The following is a 21,147-nucleotide window of genomic DNA, read 5'->3' as shown; positions in this document are numbered from 1 at the left end:
GATTATATTATGAAGCAGCCTGCTTATGCTGGGTGAAAGATTGGATAACTCTGGAAAACAAGGACCTATTAGAACTTGAGGGTGTAGAAAACAGGTTCGGCTGGCATGCCTATCTTTGGTCAAGTAAAGGGAAAGTACATAAGAGCTTTTCGAACCATATTGTCAGAGGTCCGATATACGAAGTCTGGGAAAGAAACAGAAAACTGCTAGAATCTAAAACACCCTGGTGGCTATCCCCAACAGATATCTTATCATTTAAAAAACAAATTTGGATGAACAACACTTAACATATGAAGATTTACTGACAAGCTCCCATGAAGGCTGGAAATTAAGACCGTATGAGGAATTGCAAGGAAAGCTGAAGGGTTGGCTACATTATCATCAAATTAATGCAAGATGGACGGAAGACAAGAAAGTAGGAATGAGTGAAAAGAAATCAAGATTCCAAATTGAAATAATTGAAAGTAGACCTAAGTTACTATCTAAAATGTATAACATTTTACTAGAATGGGACACGAAAGATATAGAAATTAAGGAAGTTACGGTAAAGTGGGCAAGAGATTTGGGACACAATATAGAACATGAGAAATGGCTAAAATTATGGAATGAGGGAATAAAATTCACGGCAAGTGCTGCTATCAGAGAAAACTTAGAAAAAATGATATACAGATGGTATTTAACCCCAGAAAAATTAAATAGGATGTATAAGACCGGTAACAAGGCCTGCTGGAAATGTAAAACAAGTGAAGGGAATTTCATACATATGTGGTGGACATGTGAGGGAGTAAAAAAATTTTGGAATCAGATATATGATGAATTAAAAAAAATATTTAGACTCACATTCCCCAAAAAACCAGAGGCCTTTTTACTAGGGATGGTGGGAAAAGAAATACCGGAAAAAGATAAAACCCTGTTCCAATATGCAACAGCTGCGGCCAGAATGTTAATTGCCCAGAATTGGAAAAACCCAACTTTACCAACGGTGAAAGATTGGCAACTGAAACTCTATGGTTTTATAGAAATGGCAAAATTGACGCAAAGAATTAGAAATCAAAAAAATACAAAGTTAAAAGAAGACTGGAATAAATTTATAGTTTATTTTGATAGTAATTATAGTAACTTACCAACTACAGTAGGTTTGACCTAATCTTCCAATGTTATAAACCAAAAGTCTATACCAGCTGTTTGATGAAATCATTGAAGGTAGGAATCCGAGATCAGGAGGGAAGGAAGTTGCTACTAGTAAACTGTTTGTATGTATTTTCTCTTTTTTCATTTTCCTAATTTTTTATGTTTATTTAATGTCTTTTTTACGTGTATTGCCCTTCTTTGGCTATGTTTTCTTTTTTTTTTTCCTTTTTTCTTGACTGTATATGATGAAGAAAACCTAATAAAAAGTATTTAAAAAAAAAAAAAAAAACAAATACAGCTAAGCCTTGTAGGCTGGCTGGTGAGCGTGACGCGGGCACAAGACTCAGAGACGCAGGGGGCTGAGTTACGCCCCCTGCCAGCGCGGGAAGTGGTTCCCGCACACAAGACCTCCCCTCCGTGAAGAGGAGAGGTCTTTTCTGATAATGTTTATTTATGATTTTCAATTTTATGCATTTCAATAATTTTACAATCATTTTAATGTTTTGAAACTCAACTTCCTTCCCCCTCTTTCTGCGGTTCCTTCAATTAATTTTTTTTATATTTTCTGCATATTCCAAATTAACTTAATCATTTATTCATCTACTTTAAATGCAAACTCTTATAAAACTGCAGGTTATTACAATAATCCTGCCAATGTTCTTATCTGTTTACAGTTTGTTTGTAAATATTCAATAAACCATTTCCATTCTTTTATCTAAAGTTTGTTATCTTGATTTCTTATTTTTTTCTGGTAAGTTTCGCCATTCCTGCATATTCCACAATTTTTTGTATCCATTCTTCTTCCGTCAGGACTTCTTCTGATTTCCATTTTTGGGCAAGTAAAATGTATCTTTTTCTATCCACCTACTATTTGCATACGTTTAAAGGGTTGGTGTCAGGGGTTCAGGAGCAGAGGCGAGGGCAAGGGAGGAAACAGAGAGCGAGGGGGAGGAGTCCGAAGGAAAGATGAGCGATGACGACGACCCGAGATCTCCGAGTCTTTCCAGTGAATCGGAAGATTCACAGAAAGGAGCGCCAGTGGCCAGAGCGAGGGGGGAGATCAAGGGGACACCCCAGGAAAAAGGGACAAAAGGGGGTTCAGAGAGCAGCAGTGGGAAATCAGGGCCAACGTCCCCAACAGAGCGCAGTGGGGAAGAAGGGCGCCAGGTATCGGGATCCGGCGGCTCGCCGAAGGGGGGAGGGCACGAGTCAGGAGTGGCCACACCTCCATCGGGGAGCGAAGGAACGGTCAAGCGGAAAGTGGGAGGTTGGGCGCGCGCGCCAAGTTCAAATGTACAGGAAGGCGGCAGAGTAAGCAGCCCGGAAAGGGAGCCAGGTCCTAAAGCCCGCCACAAGGAGACAGAAGGGTCCGGGGGGTCAGCGTCAGAAGAATCCAGGAAGGAAGAGACCACGGGGGGCAGAGGGACCCAGAGAAGGAGGGGAAGACGGAAAAGGTGGAGTAAGGCGAGGTTATTAAGTTGGTGTACAGGAGGCGGGGACTCAGACGGAGCTTCGCCGGTCTAGCTGATAAGACGTAGGGCTGCCTGCGGCAGTTTTAAATTGGAAACTGTAACTCAATAAAGACTTTTATAAAGTGAACGCTGGCTAGCGTGATCCTCTGTGAGCTCGGATCTGGAAGCAGCCCTGACAGTTGGCATCAATGGTGACCACCAACATCCAGAAGGATTTATGGTATTTTATGCCACCAAAGAATTTGGCAGAATCAACAGGAATGTGCTCCCTTTCCCTGTGAAAGTCATCTACTAAGGCAGCAAAGTTCATGTCTGTTCCATAACCAGACTTGAAGCCAGATTGAAATGGGCCTAGGAAATCAATTTCATCTAGGGAAACCTGGAACCAAGACGCCACCACCTGTTTCTGTTTGGGCAACACTTTGCCCCCTAAGGAATTATTTCAGACTGACCAATAGTTGTGTAATGCTGTCAAGTCCAGTGACAACTTTTCAAAAAGTGGCCTTACCTCCTCTTACTTGAAGCCAGATGGCATTATACCTTGCTAAAAAGAGAAATTGGGCACAACACAAACCTATGTGGCCAGACCTTCTCTGGCAGCTTTTATTAGCCAGGATGGGCAAGGATCTAAAGCACAGGTGGTGGGCCCATATCTCCACAAATCCTAGCTACATCCCTGGGCAACACAAGCTGCAAATAATTCTTCATTGCAATCCATGTACTGTATGTGTGTGGATGCAAACATGGCCATGCAGATTATAATGTTGTGTGCCACTCAGTAACCCTCCATTCTATTGCTCTTTTCACGAATAAATAAACCCTGCAGGATTTCCAAATTATTGGTCTATTGATACACCCCCATTTTGAGTTACCAAATATCTGCAAATCACTCATGAAGAGGTTTTTGTGCAGGCTGTGAGAAGGAGAAGGAGAAGAAGAAGAGGAGGAGGAGGAGGAGGAGGAAGAGTTTGGATTTGATATCCCACTTTATCACTACCCTGGCGTGCTCTGGTCCATGGGGTTACGAAGAGTCGGACGCGACTAAACGACTAAACAACAACAAAGAAATCTCAAAGCGGCCAACAATCTCCTTTCCCTTCCTCCCCCACAACAAACACTCTGCGAGGTGAGTGGAGCTGAGAGACTTCAGAGAAGTGTGACTGGCCCAAGGTCACCCAGCAGCTGCAAGTGGAGGAGTGGAGACGTGAACCTGGTTCACCAGATTACGAATCTACCGCTCTCAACCACTACACCACAATAATCAAGAAACCTGCAAAAGCAGGGCCTGTAAAACACAAGCCTTCAATAGGACGTTTGCCACTCTCAGATGAGAGACAGATTGGGAAGACAGACACCTGAACTCATACCCTCCAACATTTCTCTGATGAAAAAAGGGACGTCCTATTCTATTATTATTATTATTATTATTATTATTATTATTATTATTATTATTATTATTATTATTATCATCATTATTATTATTGCCCCACCCATCTGACTGGGTTGCTCCAGCCCCTCTGGGCAGCTTCCAACATCTATAAAAACAGTAAAACTATTACAGGGCTGCTTTCAGATGTTTTCTAAAGTTTATAGTGTTACTAATCTCCTTGGCTTGGGAGTCGTACAACTCCATATCCGTCAACATTTCTCCGTTTAAACTGGGATGGCCTTAGGAAAAGTGAGATGTTCTAGGATCAAATCAGAAACCAGGATGGCTTCTGTAAATCTGGGACAGTCCCTGGAAAATAGGGACATTTGGAGGGTCTGCACTGCAACTGGGATGCCCTGACCCTACAGGACAAGGGGTACCATTCTGAGTTCCGTGATTGATACCTTCTGTGCTCATTCACAAAATCCACCAGTTCTTCTTCTGTATATGGCTTGTCAGGGACATGGACCGGTTCATCCATAAAGGGCTCATAGAAATCCACCTCATTTAGCTTCAGGCCCAGTTTCTTTGCAACCTATAAACAAGCAAAGAAACTGGTAAATTATGGGCATTTCTTTTGCTGAAAAACATTTCTCTCTAATATATTGTCAGCTCACACTGAACACTTTCTGAATGATAGAATTATTCAACATGTAAGTATGTGGAAAGTTAAAATACCGCAACAAAGAAATATAGCACTACATACTTTCATAACAACAAAAACACTGCTATCATTAGAATCAGCAATGCTCTTCTGAAAACTAACAAAGCAAAATTGAATCTAGCAAGGTTGAATGGCAGTTTTCGTTTGTTTGTTCTATAATCCCACATGCACAGTTTAAAAATCCCCTTTCTATATGCATATACAATAATTTATTAAGATACTGTAATTTACATCTAGTCCAAATATTTTAAGCGGCTTGCAGCTAACAACATAAATAACAACATTAATAAGTTAAAGCAAGAACATCCACAGTTGCTAGGAAAAGATCTAAAACAAGTTAGCATTAAAAGCATCAGGCAATAAAAAATGTTTATCTGGTGCGGAACAGACATCAGGATCGGCAGCAATGAGTGAGTCTCTTTAGGGACAGTATCCCACAGCCAAGATGCCAGAACAAAAATACAATTTCACTGGTCACCATCCACCTGACTTCAAAAAATGTGGGAACTGAGAAAAGTGGAAACTCGGATGGCAAGGATACTGTTACATGTGGGCAGATTATAGGAATGAATGATTATTTCACACGAATAAAGAAATACACAAGACCTTTATATGCCTCTTAACAACTATGAAACACTGTACATAAAAAAGAAATCAAATACACCCCTCATCTTCTTTTGAATTTCATTCCAAGTCATCAAGGTTTGAGTATCAAGTCCCAATATAAATGGCAAGAAAAACTGTGGCCCACACCCCACTTCATCAGATGAATGAAGTGTTATCCTGAGTTGCAGGTACACAGATATACGATAGGGTGCGAGATTGTAAAAAGTAAGGTCAGAGGGAGATTAATTTTTGAAAACTACAGATAATGATAATTACATTCTCAGCAGCGGTAATTCACAAAACAATTTTGATAACACAGACATCAGCTCAACCACCTGGCTCTCATAAGCCATTCTTGAGTTAAAAGGTAAAGGTACCCCTGCCCGTACGGGCCAGTCGTGTCCGACTCTAGGGTTGTGCGCCCATCTCACTTAAGAGGCCGGGGGCCAGCGCTGTCCGCAGACACTTCCGGGTCACGTGGCCAGCGTGACAAGCTGCATCTGGCGAGCCAGCGCAGCACACGGAAACACCGTTTACCTTCCCGCTAGTAAGCGGTCCCTATTTATCTACTTGCACCCGGGGGTGCTTTCAAACTGCTGGGTTGGCAGGCATTCTTGAGTTACTATACCAATAATTTAGGAACTTGCATCACTTTGTAACTAAGCTAAGTGCTACTGCCTCTGTAACTTTTCTGACTGATGTATGGAAAAGCACATGACTCTGACCTTTGGAGAGTTTGTAAGTAAACTCTAAACGTGTTTACTAAACGTGGTCTTTTTCCTGTGCTGGGGGGAACGGGAAAGTTTGGAAAGAAACTTTTGAAGGGGACATTCTGAAATTTACTTGGTAGGGGATATTTAAAATGTCTAAGAGCCTATGTTTCCACACATTGCTTTGCTGCATATTTTGTGACTTTAAACCTCTGCTAAGGTTGTCTCTCGAAAGAGTACTTGCCCCAAAATTGAATCTTGGCATTCAAGAATTCTCCTTTACACACACACATACACACTTGCACCAACACCTAGGAACCTGTACAGTAGTTCTTGCAAGCGATGCATGAACAACTGGCAAACTCGCTTGCCATGGGAGTATGGCATGATTTAGGGGTCAGCAACCTTTTTCAGCCATGGGGCGGTCCACCGTCCCTCAGACCATGTGGTGGGCCGAACTATATTTTTTTTTGGGGGGGGGGGTTTGAACGAATTCCTGTGCCCCACAAATAACCCACAGATGCATTTTAAATAAAAACACACATTCTACTCATGTAAAAACATGCTGATTCCCGGACCGTCCTCTGGCCGGATTGAGAAGGTGATTGGGCCACATCCAGCCTCCAGGCCTTAGGCTGCCTACCCCTGGCATGACTCATATTTAACCACCACCAGATTTAGCCATTGCTAAAAGCAATGCTTAAAAAAGCTAGTGGTTAAGAGCGGTAGTCTCGTAATGTGGGGAACCGGGTTTGCGTCTCCGCTCCTCCACCTGCAGCTGCTGGGTGACCTTGGGCCAGTCACACTTCTCTGAAGTCTCTCAGCCCCACTCACCTCACAGAGTGTTTGTTGTGGGGAGGAAGGGAAAGGAGAATGTTAACTGCTTTGAGACTCCTGAAGGGGAGTGAAAGGCGGGATATCAAAGCCAAACTCTATTGCTGCAATCCTTCCTAACAGCTCTTATGTGGAATTTGTGGGGTTCCAGCTGCTTACCCCTTTGTCAAAGGTGGCAAAGAACTTGACGTAGGGCTGGAAGTGTTCTGCTGCCTCCTCAAATGCTTTGTAATCTGAGAAGCAGAAAGGAAGGAGAAGATTATTTCCCGATTGGTCATCTTAAATGAAGATTAACACATGCACTGGCATCATCTTCTGAAAGCTGGATCAAAAATAACTCCCACAGTAGTCAGTCTAGAAACCAACCCTGCATTTCCACCCTTGCTGCTGCTGCGCTTTGCAGCCTGGCCTGATTCTGCCATTGCGGAGCCCCTCTTTCCTCACAGAATAAGTGGGAAAGAGCGGAAAACACAAAATCAAGCTATTCTCATAATATGAAACGGGACATGAGTTAAAATATCACTTTTCAAAAGCACAGAGAACCCTTTAAAATGAGATTTATTTGTCTATACTATCCTCGTTTGAAAACCACATGCATCCAGCTCCAAAGTTTAAGGAATCCATGTTGTGGATTTGCAAGAGCTCACATGCGTTTTCTCTCTCTAGCTTTTGCAGTGAATGGGAAAGTGAAAATATTATGTAGTTAGGAGAGGTTCATGGAGGTGGCAACCTAGCTGCAGCTTGAACTGAAAAGTTTAATAATAATAATAATAATAATAATAATAATAATAATAATAATAATAATAAATTACTATTTATAGCCGGCCCATCTGGGCAGCTCCCAGCATAATATTAAAAACTTCCCTAAACAGGGCTGCCCAGCTGTGGCTTGAACTGAAAAGTTAAATGCCTCAAGAGGGTGAGAGACGCTCTCCCGAAAAACGTATAAAGGGGCGCAAGGGGCTACTTATACAGCGGGGGTGGCTCTAATCACCCCAAATTAAGCTTGGAGCCTAAGAATGGTTAAGGAAGTTCATGTAAGGACAGCCCCTGCCCTGCGCTCCATCCCACATTCTTCAGGAGGACCCCATCCTTCTGGGATGTCTTCTTGAGGGATGCAGGAGTCTGCGGAGGCAGGAGGGATGAGAAACTTTCCTTCTGTGTGTAAGCCTGCACGCTTAGGATCTGCTCAGACTTTGGGATGTGCTGAGGATGGGAGCAAGGGCACCACCCACCCCCTTGCATTCCATCTCCACTGCACACATTTTGTGACCTCTTTCGGTTTTCCATTGACATGCTGAACAGAACACGGGAATTGCATCACAAGACCAATTCAGTAGCAAGGCGGACAGAGCTCCCTTAAGCAAGTCTGTCTATCTTGCTGCAGAATTTGGATGAGAAACGTTGACCTTCTTAGACCCCTTCAGAATCCGCCAAGACCTACGAATCCCCCAACCAAACCTACGTTCTGAGTCTTCTCCTTTGAAGTAGCCAATGAGTTTGGTCTCTTCTTCCATGTGGTCAAAGGCCTGCAGCTCCAATTTGCTGTTGATGATCTCCACTGGGTCTTCCATCAGCTGCCATGAAGAAAGAATTTGGTCAAGAACAACTTATTAGCAATGTAAATGGGGTGCTTACTGCCTGATATGAAACAAAGGGTGGACCTACAAACAGGGGAAAAAACACGCTATAAATAAGTCAGAAATTAAATCATTATAACAAAAGCGGAAAAACACTATGGAAAATAACATAGGTGGGTTTTTTTTGCTCTCCAGCACCATCCAGTGTCGCATGTTTGTAATGCATTCAAAATGCTGTTTTCTTTTACTAATGTAACTTTTGTAGTCCGAAGTGTCTCATCAAGTGGGACTATTTCTCTATATGCCATCTGGGATTCTTCACTCGGCTCCATAGTATTGAGCCAGATATTTTTTACTATAATGCCCATCTGTCTGGCCAGTTATGGTGGCTTGGAGTGATGGGCGTTATAGTCCAAAACAGATCAGGGAAGATTGCTGTATACAAACTAGGTGCTGAGGATGCGGCTCTACAAGAGCTGATTCAATGGCATTGTCTGCATATTAAAATCTTCAGAATCAGCATTTAGGGAATATGTCAGAAATAACAGGTATTATTGCATCATAATGCTAAACAAGTTCACTCAGGAGTAACCCTGTGTGGGCTAACTTTCTAGTGTTATTATTTGTGGCCATGCAGTCCAATCTAATGCACAACTATTCAAAAATAGGTCCCATGATATATAGTGAAGTTTACTCCCAATTAAATGTGCATAGGATTGCAGTCTTGGGTACTGGCCATGCTTGGAACAAAACAAGAGTTCAAAATTTCCACTTGAACAGTATTGGAGAAAAAAGGAGACAGCGTTGAGAACAGTCCTTTTTAGACGAAAGCACGTTTCCATTCACAATTTATGGCTTATATATTACATTTGCCCAGAGACCAAGAATAAGGTATCACATAAGTTGCAAAGAGCATTAACATCAATACATTATTTCAACTATAAATGTGGGAGAATTTATTGGGCCAGTTCTGGTTTTGTTTGTACTTACATCTAGGAGGAATTCAACCAAGACGTCTGCAGCCATTTGCCCATCAAACTCGATGATGTGATCCTCCTTAAAGATGTACAGGCTTCCTTCTTCATCCAGACCTGGAGAAAGGGCATACAGAGAGAGCAACGACTTTGCAGTTAGACTAAATGGGCTGGTGAGGTTCCTTCCAGCCCTGTGATTTTATAGCTGTAAAACTGGGTGATGTTGAAAAAGAGCCTGCTGAAATGGTCACACTGGGTCTATTAAGAATCTGCTGTGGGATGTTAGCTGGAGACCCTTCTGGAAGGTGAACAGCCTTCCTTGGCTGGAAGTGGTGCCAGCAATATCTGCATCTGAAACAGAACAAAGGACAGTCGGGGCTCATCCACACTGCCATTTGTCTCACAATTTCTCCTATTTGTCCTGTGACTTCAAAGTTCTTTTCTTGTCCTGCTGCTCTGCCTGGCAAAATAAATCATAGGACAAACAAAGGTGTGGATGAGCCCTCAGTCCTGGGACTGGAGTTGAAAAGATTCAGATAGCATACCCTCCAACAGTTCCATTTTCTCCAGGGTCACAGTATACAGCAAATATTCCTTTTAACTGTTTAAATATTTCAGAGTGTTGCACTCAGTTCCTCCTGGTCCTGTCCCTCTTGCTAGACAATAAAACATCTCTGGGCGGTATGAAGCTATCTCATTCTATCAGCACAAGGATTTCCACTTGTGCAATGAAACTGTCAGGAGCTTGTCCTACACTCGAGTAGGACCCTGGAAGAGAGACACATGCTTGACTGGCATGTTCTCTCCCTCCTGGTTGTTCGTTCAGGAGCTTCAAAAGCTTTCTTCAGCCCGAACATCACAATGACCGATGCCAACAGACACTGGAACACTTAGGGATCCGCAGAGTTTGCACAGTTGCATAACAGCAACTCAGCATTTTGGCTAATCTACTTTATTTACATAGAAACACACACGGAGCACTGCAACATGGCTCCCTCTCTCTCTAGCATCAGACAGCAAAGAGAAAAAGAACAAAGGACAATAGTCCCACTTCACGGAACACAGTAACACAAACATCCTGTCTCTGTCACTTCCCACTTTGTGGAGTCAAAACATACACCGTCATGTGATAGACAACAATCCCATGACTGCAATCATGGAGCAGGAATTCTAACAGAAACCTCCCCCCTCTTCTCTCCCCATGCCCTCCTCAAATCTTCTCTGGAGGGTTCAGGGGGGAACGCAGAAAAGATTTGAGGGTGTATAGTGGAGTGTTCCATTGCGCACATGTAAATCCTTGCACTGATGAAACAAGTTATTTGGAGACTGCCCTTTGTCTCCATCTTCTCCTTTTAATCAGCCACCGTTAGCTCCGCTAGCTACAGACTGAATTCTTCCTCTGCTTCCATTGCTGTGCCAAGATCATTGTGTGGCAATCCAGTTCCCCTGGAGATGTCAGTGCCTCCATGTCTCTCTCAGTCTGCTTTACTCCTGCTGGGGGCTTGATCTCTCCCTTTGGACTCCTTCGGAAGGTGGTGGACTCTCCTTCCTTGCAGGTTTTTAAGCAGAGGGTGGACGGCCATCTGTCAAGGATGATCTAGTTGCAATTCCTGCACTGCAGGGGGTTAGACCAGTGGACCCTCAAGCTCCCTTCCAACTCTATAATTCTATTATTATTATCATCTCATTTACATTTTAAAATATTCATTTAAACAAACTTTAATTAATGGCTTCCATTCTTCTCTTTCTGTGGTTCATTTTGCATACCATCCATCCCTGCACATTTTACATGAAGTAAACCATTCAGTAATCCATTGTTACATCCATCAAAACTTACTTACACTGTTGAATTTATCTTAATGCTACCAGCGTTCTTAAATAAACACAATTTTCAACCATATAAGCATTTTTCACCCATACAAACAATTTTCACCCATAAAGGTACATTCTTCTTGTTCTCTTATTCTATATGTTAAATCTGCAAGCTGTGCGTATTCCATTAATATAATTCTATGAGTCTCTGTTTGTGTAACCAAAGAGGTAACTTCCCAAGTAATATAAACTGTGTCCTTTACCAATGTACCGTAGTTTCTTACAGGTCCTACTCCAAGCCTTTCCAACAATCTCCGTCTTCTGCCTCCTCTCCATCACTTTCTGTTCCTCCTTGAGGCTTTGTCCCCTGCTATTGGCGGCTCTCACTTTGAGTGCCATACCTATTTTTAAGTACCCACACAGTCCTTTTAAACTACCACAGAAGTACAGCAGCTTTAACTTTGCTCCAGCGTAGCCATGTCATTGTTGTCCAGGGCTGTTTCGTTCACGCTGGTCTCATTGGAACAATTGCATATGAAAGACTGAATTCATCAACTGCTCTAGAGTGAAATTTGGGCAAGGGCCTCTTGCAGCCAGCCTGAGACCAGATGGCCGCTGCAGTGCATCTTGTTGGATCAGGGCCCTGGCAAGGGAAGCCTAGGCGCTGGTGGTAATGTGTAAACACCCAGCAGAACATTGGCTGCTCTGCGAATCGTAATTTGACTTTGGTCACTGGATATGTGACACTGGAATCCCCTCAACATTCACTCATGATTATCTTCAGCATTATAAACAGATCACACTTACCCAGCTTTTTGGCAAGTTTGGCATCTTTCTTGGAATCCACTAATCCAAAACCAATGCCTTTCTCTTCTAGGACCTGTGCAGCGAGCTGAAGGAAAACACAGACCAAGGCTGTCAGTCCAAACTTCCTCAGGCAAGTATCCCACAGATAACATTTGATGGAGCAGAAGACAAAGCCGGCCATTTTGAGAGCCAGTGTGGTGTAGCGGTTAAGAGCGATGGACTTGTAATCTGGTGAACTGGGTTTGCTTCCCCGCTGCTCCACCTGCAGCTGCTGGGTGACCTTGGGCCAGTCACACTTCTCTGAAGTCTCTCAGCCCCACTCACCTCACAGAGGGTTTGTTGTGGGGGAGGAAGGGAAAGGAGATTGTGAGCCGTTTTGAAACTCCTTCGGGTAGTGATAAAGTGGAATATCAAATCCAAACTCTTCTTCTTCCCATTAAGCGAAGTGCAGCAGTTGCCTCAGGACACAGATATGCAAGAGGAGGCGTTCCATCCGCCCCACTGCTTCCGCCCCACTGCACTGCCACTCGTCCTCCCCACCCCTTGGGGGAACAGGGGCCAGCCCTGTTTCACATCAGGTGGTGAAACAGGATGGGCTGCCCCTGGTAGTGAAGCATCAGATCAAGGCCTGCATTTTAAAATGAGCTTAAAAATATATTTGCAAATGTTTGTATGTTTTATGCCAGGCATAAAGCAGCTGGCTGGGTGCTTTGGCAGATGTTTATCTTCCTAAACAGGGCCCCTCTGATCTATAGCAGTGCCTCAGGGTTGTAAAAGGAAATTACAGGCTGGGAGCAAAAGGTCACACTGACCATACAAATTACAGAATACAATCAAGCTGCAAAAAACACTAATTAAGAGTTGGTAAATAGTAAGTTTTATTGTTTAACAGAAGACTCGAGTCATATTTTCCTAAGGTTAAAGGGCAAGAGCTAATGGGAACAGCAGCTGGCTTGAAAGGGGTTGCTTTTGGAAGCTGTTTCCTTTTTACTTTGAAAAGGCCTTTCCTTCTAAAAATCTATCTATGTTATGTATATATATTGGCTTAAATGTAATTATGCAAAGGATTTAGAAAGTAAGAAATGTTAGATTCTTATGTTAGATTTTTATTTCATTGATGGTGTGTGAGAAGGTGAACCCAAGATCTCTGTTTAAGATAAAAATTAAAACCATTAGCCATCTGTTTTGGAGTGAATAGGGCAATAGGGCAATAGGGCAAGGATGATCTGGTAATTAAGGTGCCTGGTCGAGGCAAATGTAAGATATATGGCTACTTGTCTGCCATTTATGGATAGAAGGAAATATAGCTCTTTGTCTCCCATAAAAGGTAATAGGAAATGGGTGTATCTTTTATGATTGGTTCTAGCAAACAGCCAATAGGAATTTCAACCAGGCTGATTGAACAGAGGCAGCCACAGGAGGAGCAAGGGGGCTGGGCTGAGGAAATATAAGTGCTGGCCATCAGGGCTGGAGTGGGCAGAGCTTTGGTAACCATATACCACTGTGTCTCTCATTTATTTGTCTGACAAATAAATTATTGTTTTAATTTCTCTATTGCTGCGTTGAATATTTCATTCCAGCTAAGCGTTAACCACAAGCAGGGTGCTACAGTAGAAGACTCTCCAAGTGTCCCAATTTTCCAGGGACAGTCCCAGAGTTACGGAAACCATCCTGGTTTCTGATTTGGCTCCGGAATGTTCCACTTTTCCTTAGGACGTCCCTATTTCCATCGGAGAAAGGTTTGAGGGTATGTTACGTGACCCCCGAGCCAAGGAGATAAGGAACTATACCACCTTTAGAAGACATCTGAAGGCAGCCCTATATAGAAAATGTCCTTAATGTTTTATTATGTTTTTAGATATTATATATTATGTTTTTATATATGTTGGAAGCCACCCAGAGTGGCTGGGGCAACCCAGTCAGATGGGCGGGGTATAATAATAATAATAATAATAATAATAATAATAATAATAATAGAATAGGACATACCTATTTTCATTGGAGAAGTGTTGGAGGGTATGTAGAAGTTCTAAGTACAGGGCAATGATTTCCTTGTTTTGTTGTAAAGTCAAACCTCTCTTTTGCTTCTGCAGTTGGACTCTGTTCTCTTGCTATTGCTCCCCTGTTACTGGCATGCAAGGCGACTCAGCAGCCTGCAACTCCGGCCCAAGAGCCGGGAAAGGCCTCTTCTTGTGGTGACACATGTACAACATATCCCCCCTTCAGTGCATCAGCATTTGAACATGGCAACCGGCCTTGCAAAATTGGCAAAGGGCCACACTTGCAGGCAGATAGGCCAATTTTTAAAATTCCACCCACAATAAGCATAACACCCGGGAAGTCTGAGCATCAACTCAGGACTTGGGGCAGGTTGCTGTCTTAGCACATGCCAAGACACATTCCCAAAGTGGCAGCTCCCGGAAAGGGGTTTGCCTGACAGCTTGCTTTCACCTTCCCATTGTGTTCAAGTGACACACCTATGCCTGGAATGGAAGCATTCAGGTCAGGCAATGAGGCAGAGGAGAAAAACAAAAGTCAAGCCCTGCTGAATTTCACCAGAAAGGCCTGTCTCTTTTTCACTCCTCTGCTATCCATCTGCTCCCTTGTTTGGCAACACTTGGTTTCAAGTGTTTTCCTTACAATCGATTAAAGGAAAAAAAGACATTTTGTCAACCAGAGCCAGGGCTTTGCTTTTCCTGCCGTGGCCCCGATCTGGTGGAACGCTCTGTCACAAGAGACCAGGGCCCTGCGGGACTTGACATCTTTCCGCAGAGCCTGCAAGACAGAGCTATTCCACCAGGCCTTTGGCCAAGGCACAGTCTGACCCCCTCCTTTGGCAATCCTCACAGAACTCTAGCCCAATGGTTGCCATTAATTTGACTCTGAATTGATTTTAGAATGTATTTCAATTAATTGATTGTGATTTTATGTAAACTGTGTTATTTTTACTGTTGTTAGCCGCTCTGAGCCGCTCTGTTGTTAGCCACCCCCTCCCCTCTCGCTGTGTTACTCCGTAGCATCAAATATTCCCAATGAGTCAGGAAACAAAAAAGTCAAAATTGTTGGCTCCCCCACCAGAAAAAAAGCTCAATAAAAGTTAATTTGGGGGCGCTGGGTGGATCTTTGCTATGCTAAAGAGGGCCCTGCCCACGTCCACCTTGCACTGTGCCCCTCCCTCCATCAGATCCTTCTCTTTGGGATTACTTCAATGTCCTACAATAGCATGGCTCTTGGGAAGTGCAGCATGCCCTACATCTTTGTTATAAATAGCCCGAGCCCAAGTGTGCTCTGAAAGCACCAGGAGGCTGAAGAAGATAACAAATGCCAGCTGGAAGCCTCTTGGGGGGGGGGTCGGGTCTACCACCAAATCTGCTCATGGCGCTCACTGACAGCAGTTCAGGCTTTGGTTGTAATGTTAGAAGCAAGGGCAGCCCAGCCAGATTTAATCTGAGAGCTCTTTCCGAGGAGAATTGGGCTATTCATTTGCAGGCACAACTTGGAAGAGCGGTGTGGGCTATTTGCAAAATGGATTTTGAGCAGTCCGTTGGTGTGCTGTGAAGTCCCAGCAACTGGGGAAGGTGGCAATTGGTTAGCTTGGAAAGTTACGTGGATGTCGCTTGCAGCGGAACCTCTCCTTATGCGTTCTGACATGAAAATTTGGAATTGTGTGAGGAAAGGATATAAAACAGAATGTGTGGTTGGTTGTGCCTAACGCAGTGTCCGTTGAAATGATGATATCCTAAGTCCAGCAAAACATGCCTCTCCTGTATTGGTCTCTACAGACACAGCAGGCAATGCAACCTTCCAAGAGTTTGACTTCATTCCCAAAGACCCACTCCTCCATTGTCTCCTGAGAGCAATGGGATGTCCAATGAGATTAGGAGGGCAGTGGAAGATAGTTTATGTTAAACTCTACGTATCTGATGCACCACTCTGCCTGCGTCATATTGGTAGCATGATCCTATTCACGTTTACTCAAAAGTATGCCCTGCTGTGCTCCCTGGAAGGACAGATCCTGAAGCTGAGGTGCCAATACTTTGGCCACCTCATGAGAAGAGAAGACTCCCTGGAAAAGACCCTGATGTTGGGAAAGATGGAGGGCACAAGGAGAAGAGGACGACAGAGGACGAGATGGCTGGACAGTGTTCTTGAAGTTCCTAACATGAGTTTGACCAAACTGGGGGAGGCAGTGGAAGACAGGAGTGCCTGGCATGCTCTGGTCCAGGGGGACACGAAGAGGCGGACACGACTGAACGACTAAACAACAATGCCCTGCTGAGTTTAATGGAACTGCATCCCGCAACCATGTGCAAAAGATTGTAGCCCTAGCCAAAAACCCTGTACCAGTTGCATATGCCAGCGAGGAAACCGAAATCAGTTAGACTGCAATTGCTGCAATCCATCCAATTTGTTTCTTTTACCAGACTTGTAACAGGGCGTAGGAATAAGTTCTGGAGTTCAACATGGCCTCATCCTAGGTTCACAGGGCTGCAGGATGCCTTTCGCTTAAGGTCACTAAAATTAGGAACACCCAGCCCAGCTAAAAATATGACCTAGTAAGACTATATGAAACCTTTTGTGAGGCAGTGTGCAGATCAGCCCACCATTGTGTGTCCCAGATGCCTGTAAACTGAATTCCTGGAGCGTGAGCAGAGAAACCTCTCTCCTGTGGGTGAGGTAACTGGAGAAGATACTCTCCGAGGGAGATTTAACAGACATGTCTGCCTCCCTGGTAATGGGGCGAAAGTCAAAGATGTGCATCTCTCTCTCTCTCTCTCTCTCTCTCTCTCTCTCTCTCTCTCTCCCTCTCTCCACCCCCCACCCCATAACCTATCATCTCAAAACTGAGATGGGAAACTTATTCTATGTTGAAGGCCTTGGTGGGTAATCTGGTGGGGGCCACATACTGTGGGTGGATGGGGCAGAAGCCAGCTGTGGGTCAGATCACAAATGGTTGAAGCCACTCCTTTCCTGTTTTTCTCTGCTTGCATTTTGTGCGCTGGGTAGGAAGAAAGGGACTTTTTTTCCTCTCCACCCAGTACAGGAACACAGGACTTATCCACCCTTACTTACTTTTTGCCTTGCTCTTTCCAGGTGCAGATATGCACTTAAAAGAGCCACGTCCAAGTGTGGGATTTTTGGGGGGTGGGGGTGGGGGGTGGAGATGCCCCAGAGCTTTCCCTGCCAAAAACCAAAACCAAAACACTCTTTAGCACTCAATCGGAGCAAACATCCATTTGAGTTTTCTATGGATTGATGTTTGCTCCAAATGAGCGCTAGAGAGCAAGTTTTCATAGGGAAAGCTCTGGAGCAAAATAAAAGGGTGCTTGGACGCAGAGCTTTGAAGTGCGGATTGTGCTTGGAATTTGCAGAGGAAAGGCAAGCGTGGATGAGCCCTGACAAGAAGGATGTCAGGGCAGAGTCAGTTTGTAGTCTGTACCCAGATTTGGCCAAAGGAATGAATTGAGGAAAGCTTTGCTCTGCTCTTCACACCATTTGCCTAGAGCGGGTCAAATCAGAGTGATCTACGCTGGCATCAGGGGCGGACGTTGGTAATCTTTCATAATATGGCACCCTGTGCTAGGTCAACATTTGGCACCCCCTAATGGATCTTCTCAATTATCAATCGTCTCAATTTTGTGCCCCTTTGGCTCGGTACCTTGTGCAGGTGAACCACACGCACCGTCCTAAATCTGGCACTGCTGGCATCTGGGTCAAGCTTGCTAGTGAGCCCAAGGAAATCTGTTCCCTCTGCCTTAGCACAACCTCATCCAACAGATGCTGGTCTTCCACTCTCCTCAGTTGTTCTCATTATACCTGAAGTATACCTGAAGGAGTGTCTCCACCCCCCATCATTCAGCCCGGACATTGAGGTGCATCTCTGAGGGCCTTCTGGCTGTTCCCTCCCTGTGAGAAGTGGAACCAGGCAGAGGGCCATCTCGGTAGTGGCACCCACCATGCGGAACACCCTCCCATCAGATGTCAAGGAAATAAAGAACTATTTGACTTTTAGAAGACATCTGAAGGCAGCCCTGTTTAGGGAAGTTTTTAATGTTTAATGTTTTATTGTATTTTTAATTGGGAGCCACCCAGAGTGGCTGGAGTAACCCAGCCAGATGGGTGGGGTATTATTATTATTATTATTATTATTATTATTATTATTATTATTATTATTATGCCACAGACTGATTGCCAGGCCTAGCAAGACCTGTAATTGCACAAAGGCCACCCAAGAACCGGCTTCAAAAAAAGAACAACACAATGTCGAAAAGTAGCCTGGTGAGCCAAGAATGGAACATCCCTTAGAATGGGACAGAGCTTTAAAGGGCAGGTTTTCATTCAGAAATCTCCAGAGCAAAAACAAGGTGCTCAGACTGTGCCCGGAAACAGCAGGGGGAAGGTAAATGCGGATCAGCCCACAGTCTGCCTTTCGCTGGCTGAGAATGCACCATGGGCTGATTCCTCACTCCTCTTTACGGAAACAATTTGCTACAATTCGTCAAGCAAGTCTTGCCACTGCTAGCAACACTTTGGCACACTTTAGTCCCATCGCCATAACAATTTCCGAGAACAAATTTCCCACCTCTCTCTGTGTTTTGTCCCCTGTCTCTCCCTATTTTTGCCTATTGGGCTGCCGTATTAAAAGGTTTGGCAATGTGATTTCTTTGGGAATGTGCCAGAGCTCTCGTTCCCCTGCTATTAAATCTCCGAGGGAAGAGGATGCAGCTCGTTCCTGGCCTGCAAGCCTGCAAAGGCATCTGCGTGGACATGAAGGCAACCTGCAGCACTGGCAGGAAGATGACCTGGTTGCAGCAGGTGGGAGATGCTAAAAGTTGCCACTGTCAACATGAATTTGCTCTACCTGGGATTAGTAGGGGAACAGGCTAGGAGACGACTTCCTTCCTTCTCATATCATACCGTTGCCTTGCTTTGAGAGACCCACAGAAGTTCACAAGACTCAGCGCTAGGAGGAGGCCACAGTAGGCATTTTAGCTGGGAACAGGGCAGTGTAGGACGGCTTCTCTGTAAGAAGGAGCTGCTGCATCTCTTTCTCCCAATTCTTAGCTTGGCCATTTCAGGAGAATCAGATTGCCAAAAGGTATCCCTCCACTATGCCTTGCAGTCCTTTACATGTTTTACAGTGGACGCTCAGGTTGCGAACGTGATCCGTGCGGGAGGCACAATCACAACCAGCAGCGTTTGCAACCCACAGCGCCGCGTCTGCGCACACGAGGTTTGCGATTTGGCACTTCTGTGCATGCACAAAGCGCGATTTATCACTTCTGCACATGCGCGAGTGCCAAAACCTGGAAGTAACCCATTCCGGTACTTCTGGGTTTGCGCGGTGCGCAACCCGAAAACATGCAACCTGAAGCATCTGTAACCCGAGGTATGACTGTACTTACTTATAGGATTCCTCTGGCAGCCAGTATAGCATTTCGTTTTGCTCCCTGGTAGTGGAACCTTCTCACCACCAGAGCATTAAACACATTCTTGGCTCAGAAATAGGTTTTGACAATAAATAAACATGAACAGCAAACGGTGAAGAGATCTGAAAGCAGGCAGCAGAGAACAAACCGGCGTCTAGCACAGACTGAGGCTTTCTAAGTAATGGAATATTTTTTTCAGCTTGATTTAGCAGAGGCTTGCTTGGGTCGGATTCCTGACAGGGGCAGAACAATGGCTTTGATACCGGAATGCAGATGGAAGAAACACTTGGATTAAACATAAGTGACTGGGAAATACGTTCCGAGAGTTTGACTAGTGGATGAAAGCCTATCAAGCTTGCATTTGTGATCTTGCTGAATTGCTCGGATGTTCCCCACTTACTGCAACTCAGAGGCAGCGACCGCTTTGAGGAGGTTCATTGGCACAAACCTTCCAGGCCGGAAAAGTTAGGATTTAGGTGCAAATCTGCACTCAAACATATTCCAAAGGCCTCTTTGGAGGTCCCCAATTTGGTGTGTGCCCCCCCCCCCGCCAGGTGCTGAGTGTGACCGTGACATGCAACCCACACTTACCTCCAGCACCATCTCAGTCATTTGAAAACGCCTCTGCGAAATTTTGTCGGATGCCACAGGCTCATGAAGTAGCACGCCGACCATGTCATACTTCTTGAAGGCCTGCTTGTAGTTTTTCTCGCTCAGGTCAATCACCCGATCTTTCCCATCGTAGGTAGGGAATTCCAGTCCTTCTTCTGCCCTGCAATCAGTGAGCACGTAAAAAACTGCCAGGAGCCAGCAAGCTGTTTTCATCTCGGGGGGTTTCTTGTTTATCTTGGGGGAAGGAAGTGGAATTCCAGAGCCTGCGGAGGTCCAGCTCTCGGGGTGCCAGCTTGATCTGCTCCCCTCCTGCCACCTCAGCTTCCCCTATGAATCTGTCTAGATAGATTGAGGTCACTGAGAAGCAAACTAGCAACCCTGGTTGGAAGACAAAGGCGAAAAGACAGACAGGAGAAGCTGGGAGACCAAACCCTGGATACCTTACATAGCTTGGCCCGGCTTCTGGGTCATTAAGAACTCCATTTTTAGGAAGCAGTTGTTTCGGGCTATAAATAGACCCTGCAATGAATAAAAAGGACAGATATGACACGATTGAGGGACTTCGCTGGCACTCTGCTTTGCCTCAGAGAGAGAAAGGGAATAGCGGAGAGGGGAGGAGGGGCAGGAATGCGCAGAGATGCCTCTGCTGTGCAGAAAATGCACACATCTCCCTTTGAGTTTCAGAAGGGGACAAGCAACTACATGGACTTTGTGGGTAACTGGCCTTAAAATACCTCCATTATTTATCGGGAGGCGATTAGGGGTTTTCCAAAGAGATGTTTTATTTTCTGCATTCTAATTTGCCTCGATGAAGGAGAATTCCCCTAGACATGTTTGGCTGCTGTTAGGAGCTGAACTAAATACAAACTTGGACTCTCCCTCTCCCTATGTTCTTATGAAGAAGAACCAAACCCCCAAAGTGATGCAACCAAGAGGATTTGTCGCACTCCCCACCCCCGCTGTTTGTGGGACTGAACCAAAGAGACACATTTTAAGGCACATGGGCCGCATTTGTTTATTACATTTCTAGCCTGCCTTTCCACACAACGGAGCTTAGGGTGGGTGCTTGTCCATAAACAGATCTAT

The 21,147-nt window shown here is 44.6% G+C and overlaps 1 protein-coding gene across 1 annotated transcript in view; it reads right to left on the bottom strand.

Moving 5' to 3' along the window:
- LOC308576803 (calsequestrin-2-like) overlaps nucleotides 1–20,531 on the bottom strand; it is a 37,066-nt gene extending 16,535 nt beyond the window's left edge. Inside the window, exons 1-6 of the mRNA XM_081176765.1 lie at nucleotides 20,041–20,531; nucleotides 12,020–12,104; nucleotides 9,417–9,517; nucleotides 8,312–8,423; nucleotides 7,006–7,079; nucleotides 4,437–4,567 (exon numbers count right to left, since the gene is read on the bottom strand). Of these exons, the coding sequence (XP_081032891.1) occupies nucleotides 4,437–4,567; nucleotides 7,006–7,079; nucleotides 8,312–8,423; nucleotides 9,417–9,517; nucleotides 12,020–12,104; nucleotides 20,041–20,274 (737 nt within the window). The 5' untranslated portion in view covers nucleotides 20,275–20,531. The remainder of the gene's footprint in view (nucleotides 1–4,436; nucleotides 4,568–7,005; nucleotides 7,080–8,311; nucleotides 8,424–9,416; nucleotides 9,518–12,019; nucleotides 12,105–20,040) is intronic.
- Nucleotides 20,532–21,147: the final 616 nt, after the last annotated feature.

Source organism: Podarcis bocagei (genome assembly GCF_964188305.1).
Source record: "Podarcis bocagei genome assembly, chromosome: 17".
Lineage (NCBI taxonomy): Eukaryota > Metazoa > Chordata > Lepidosauria > Squamata > Lacertidae > Podarcis > Podarcis bocagei.
This window is presented reverse-complemented; position numbering and strand designations above follow the sequence as displayed.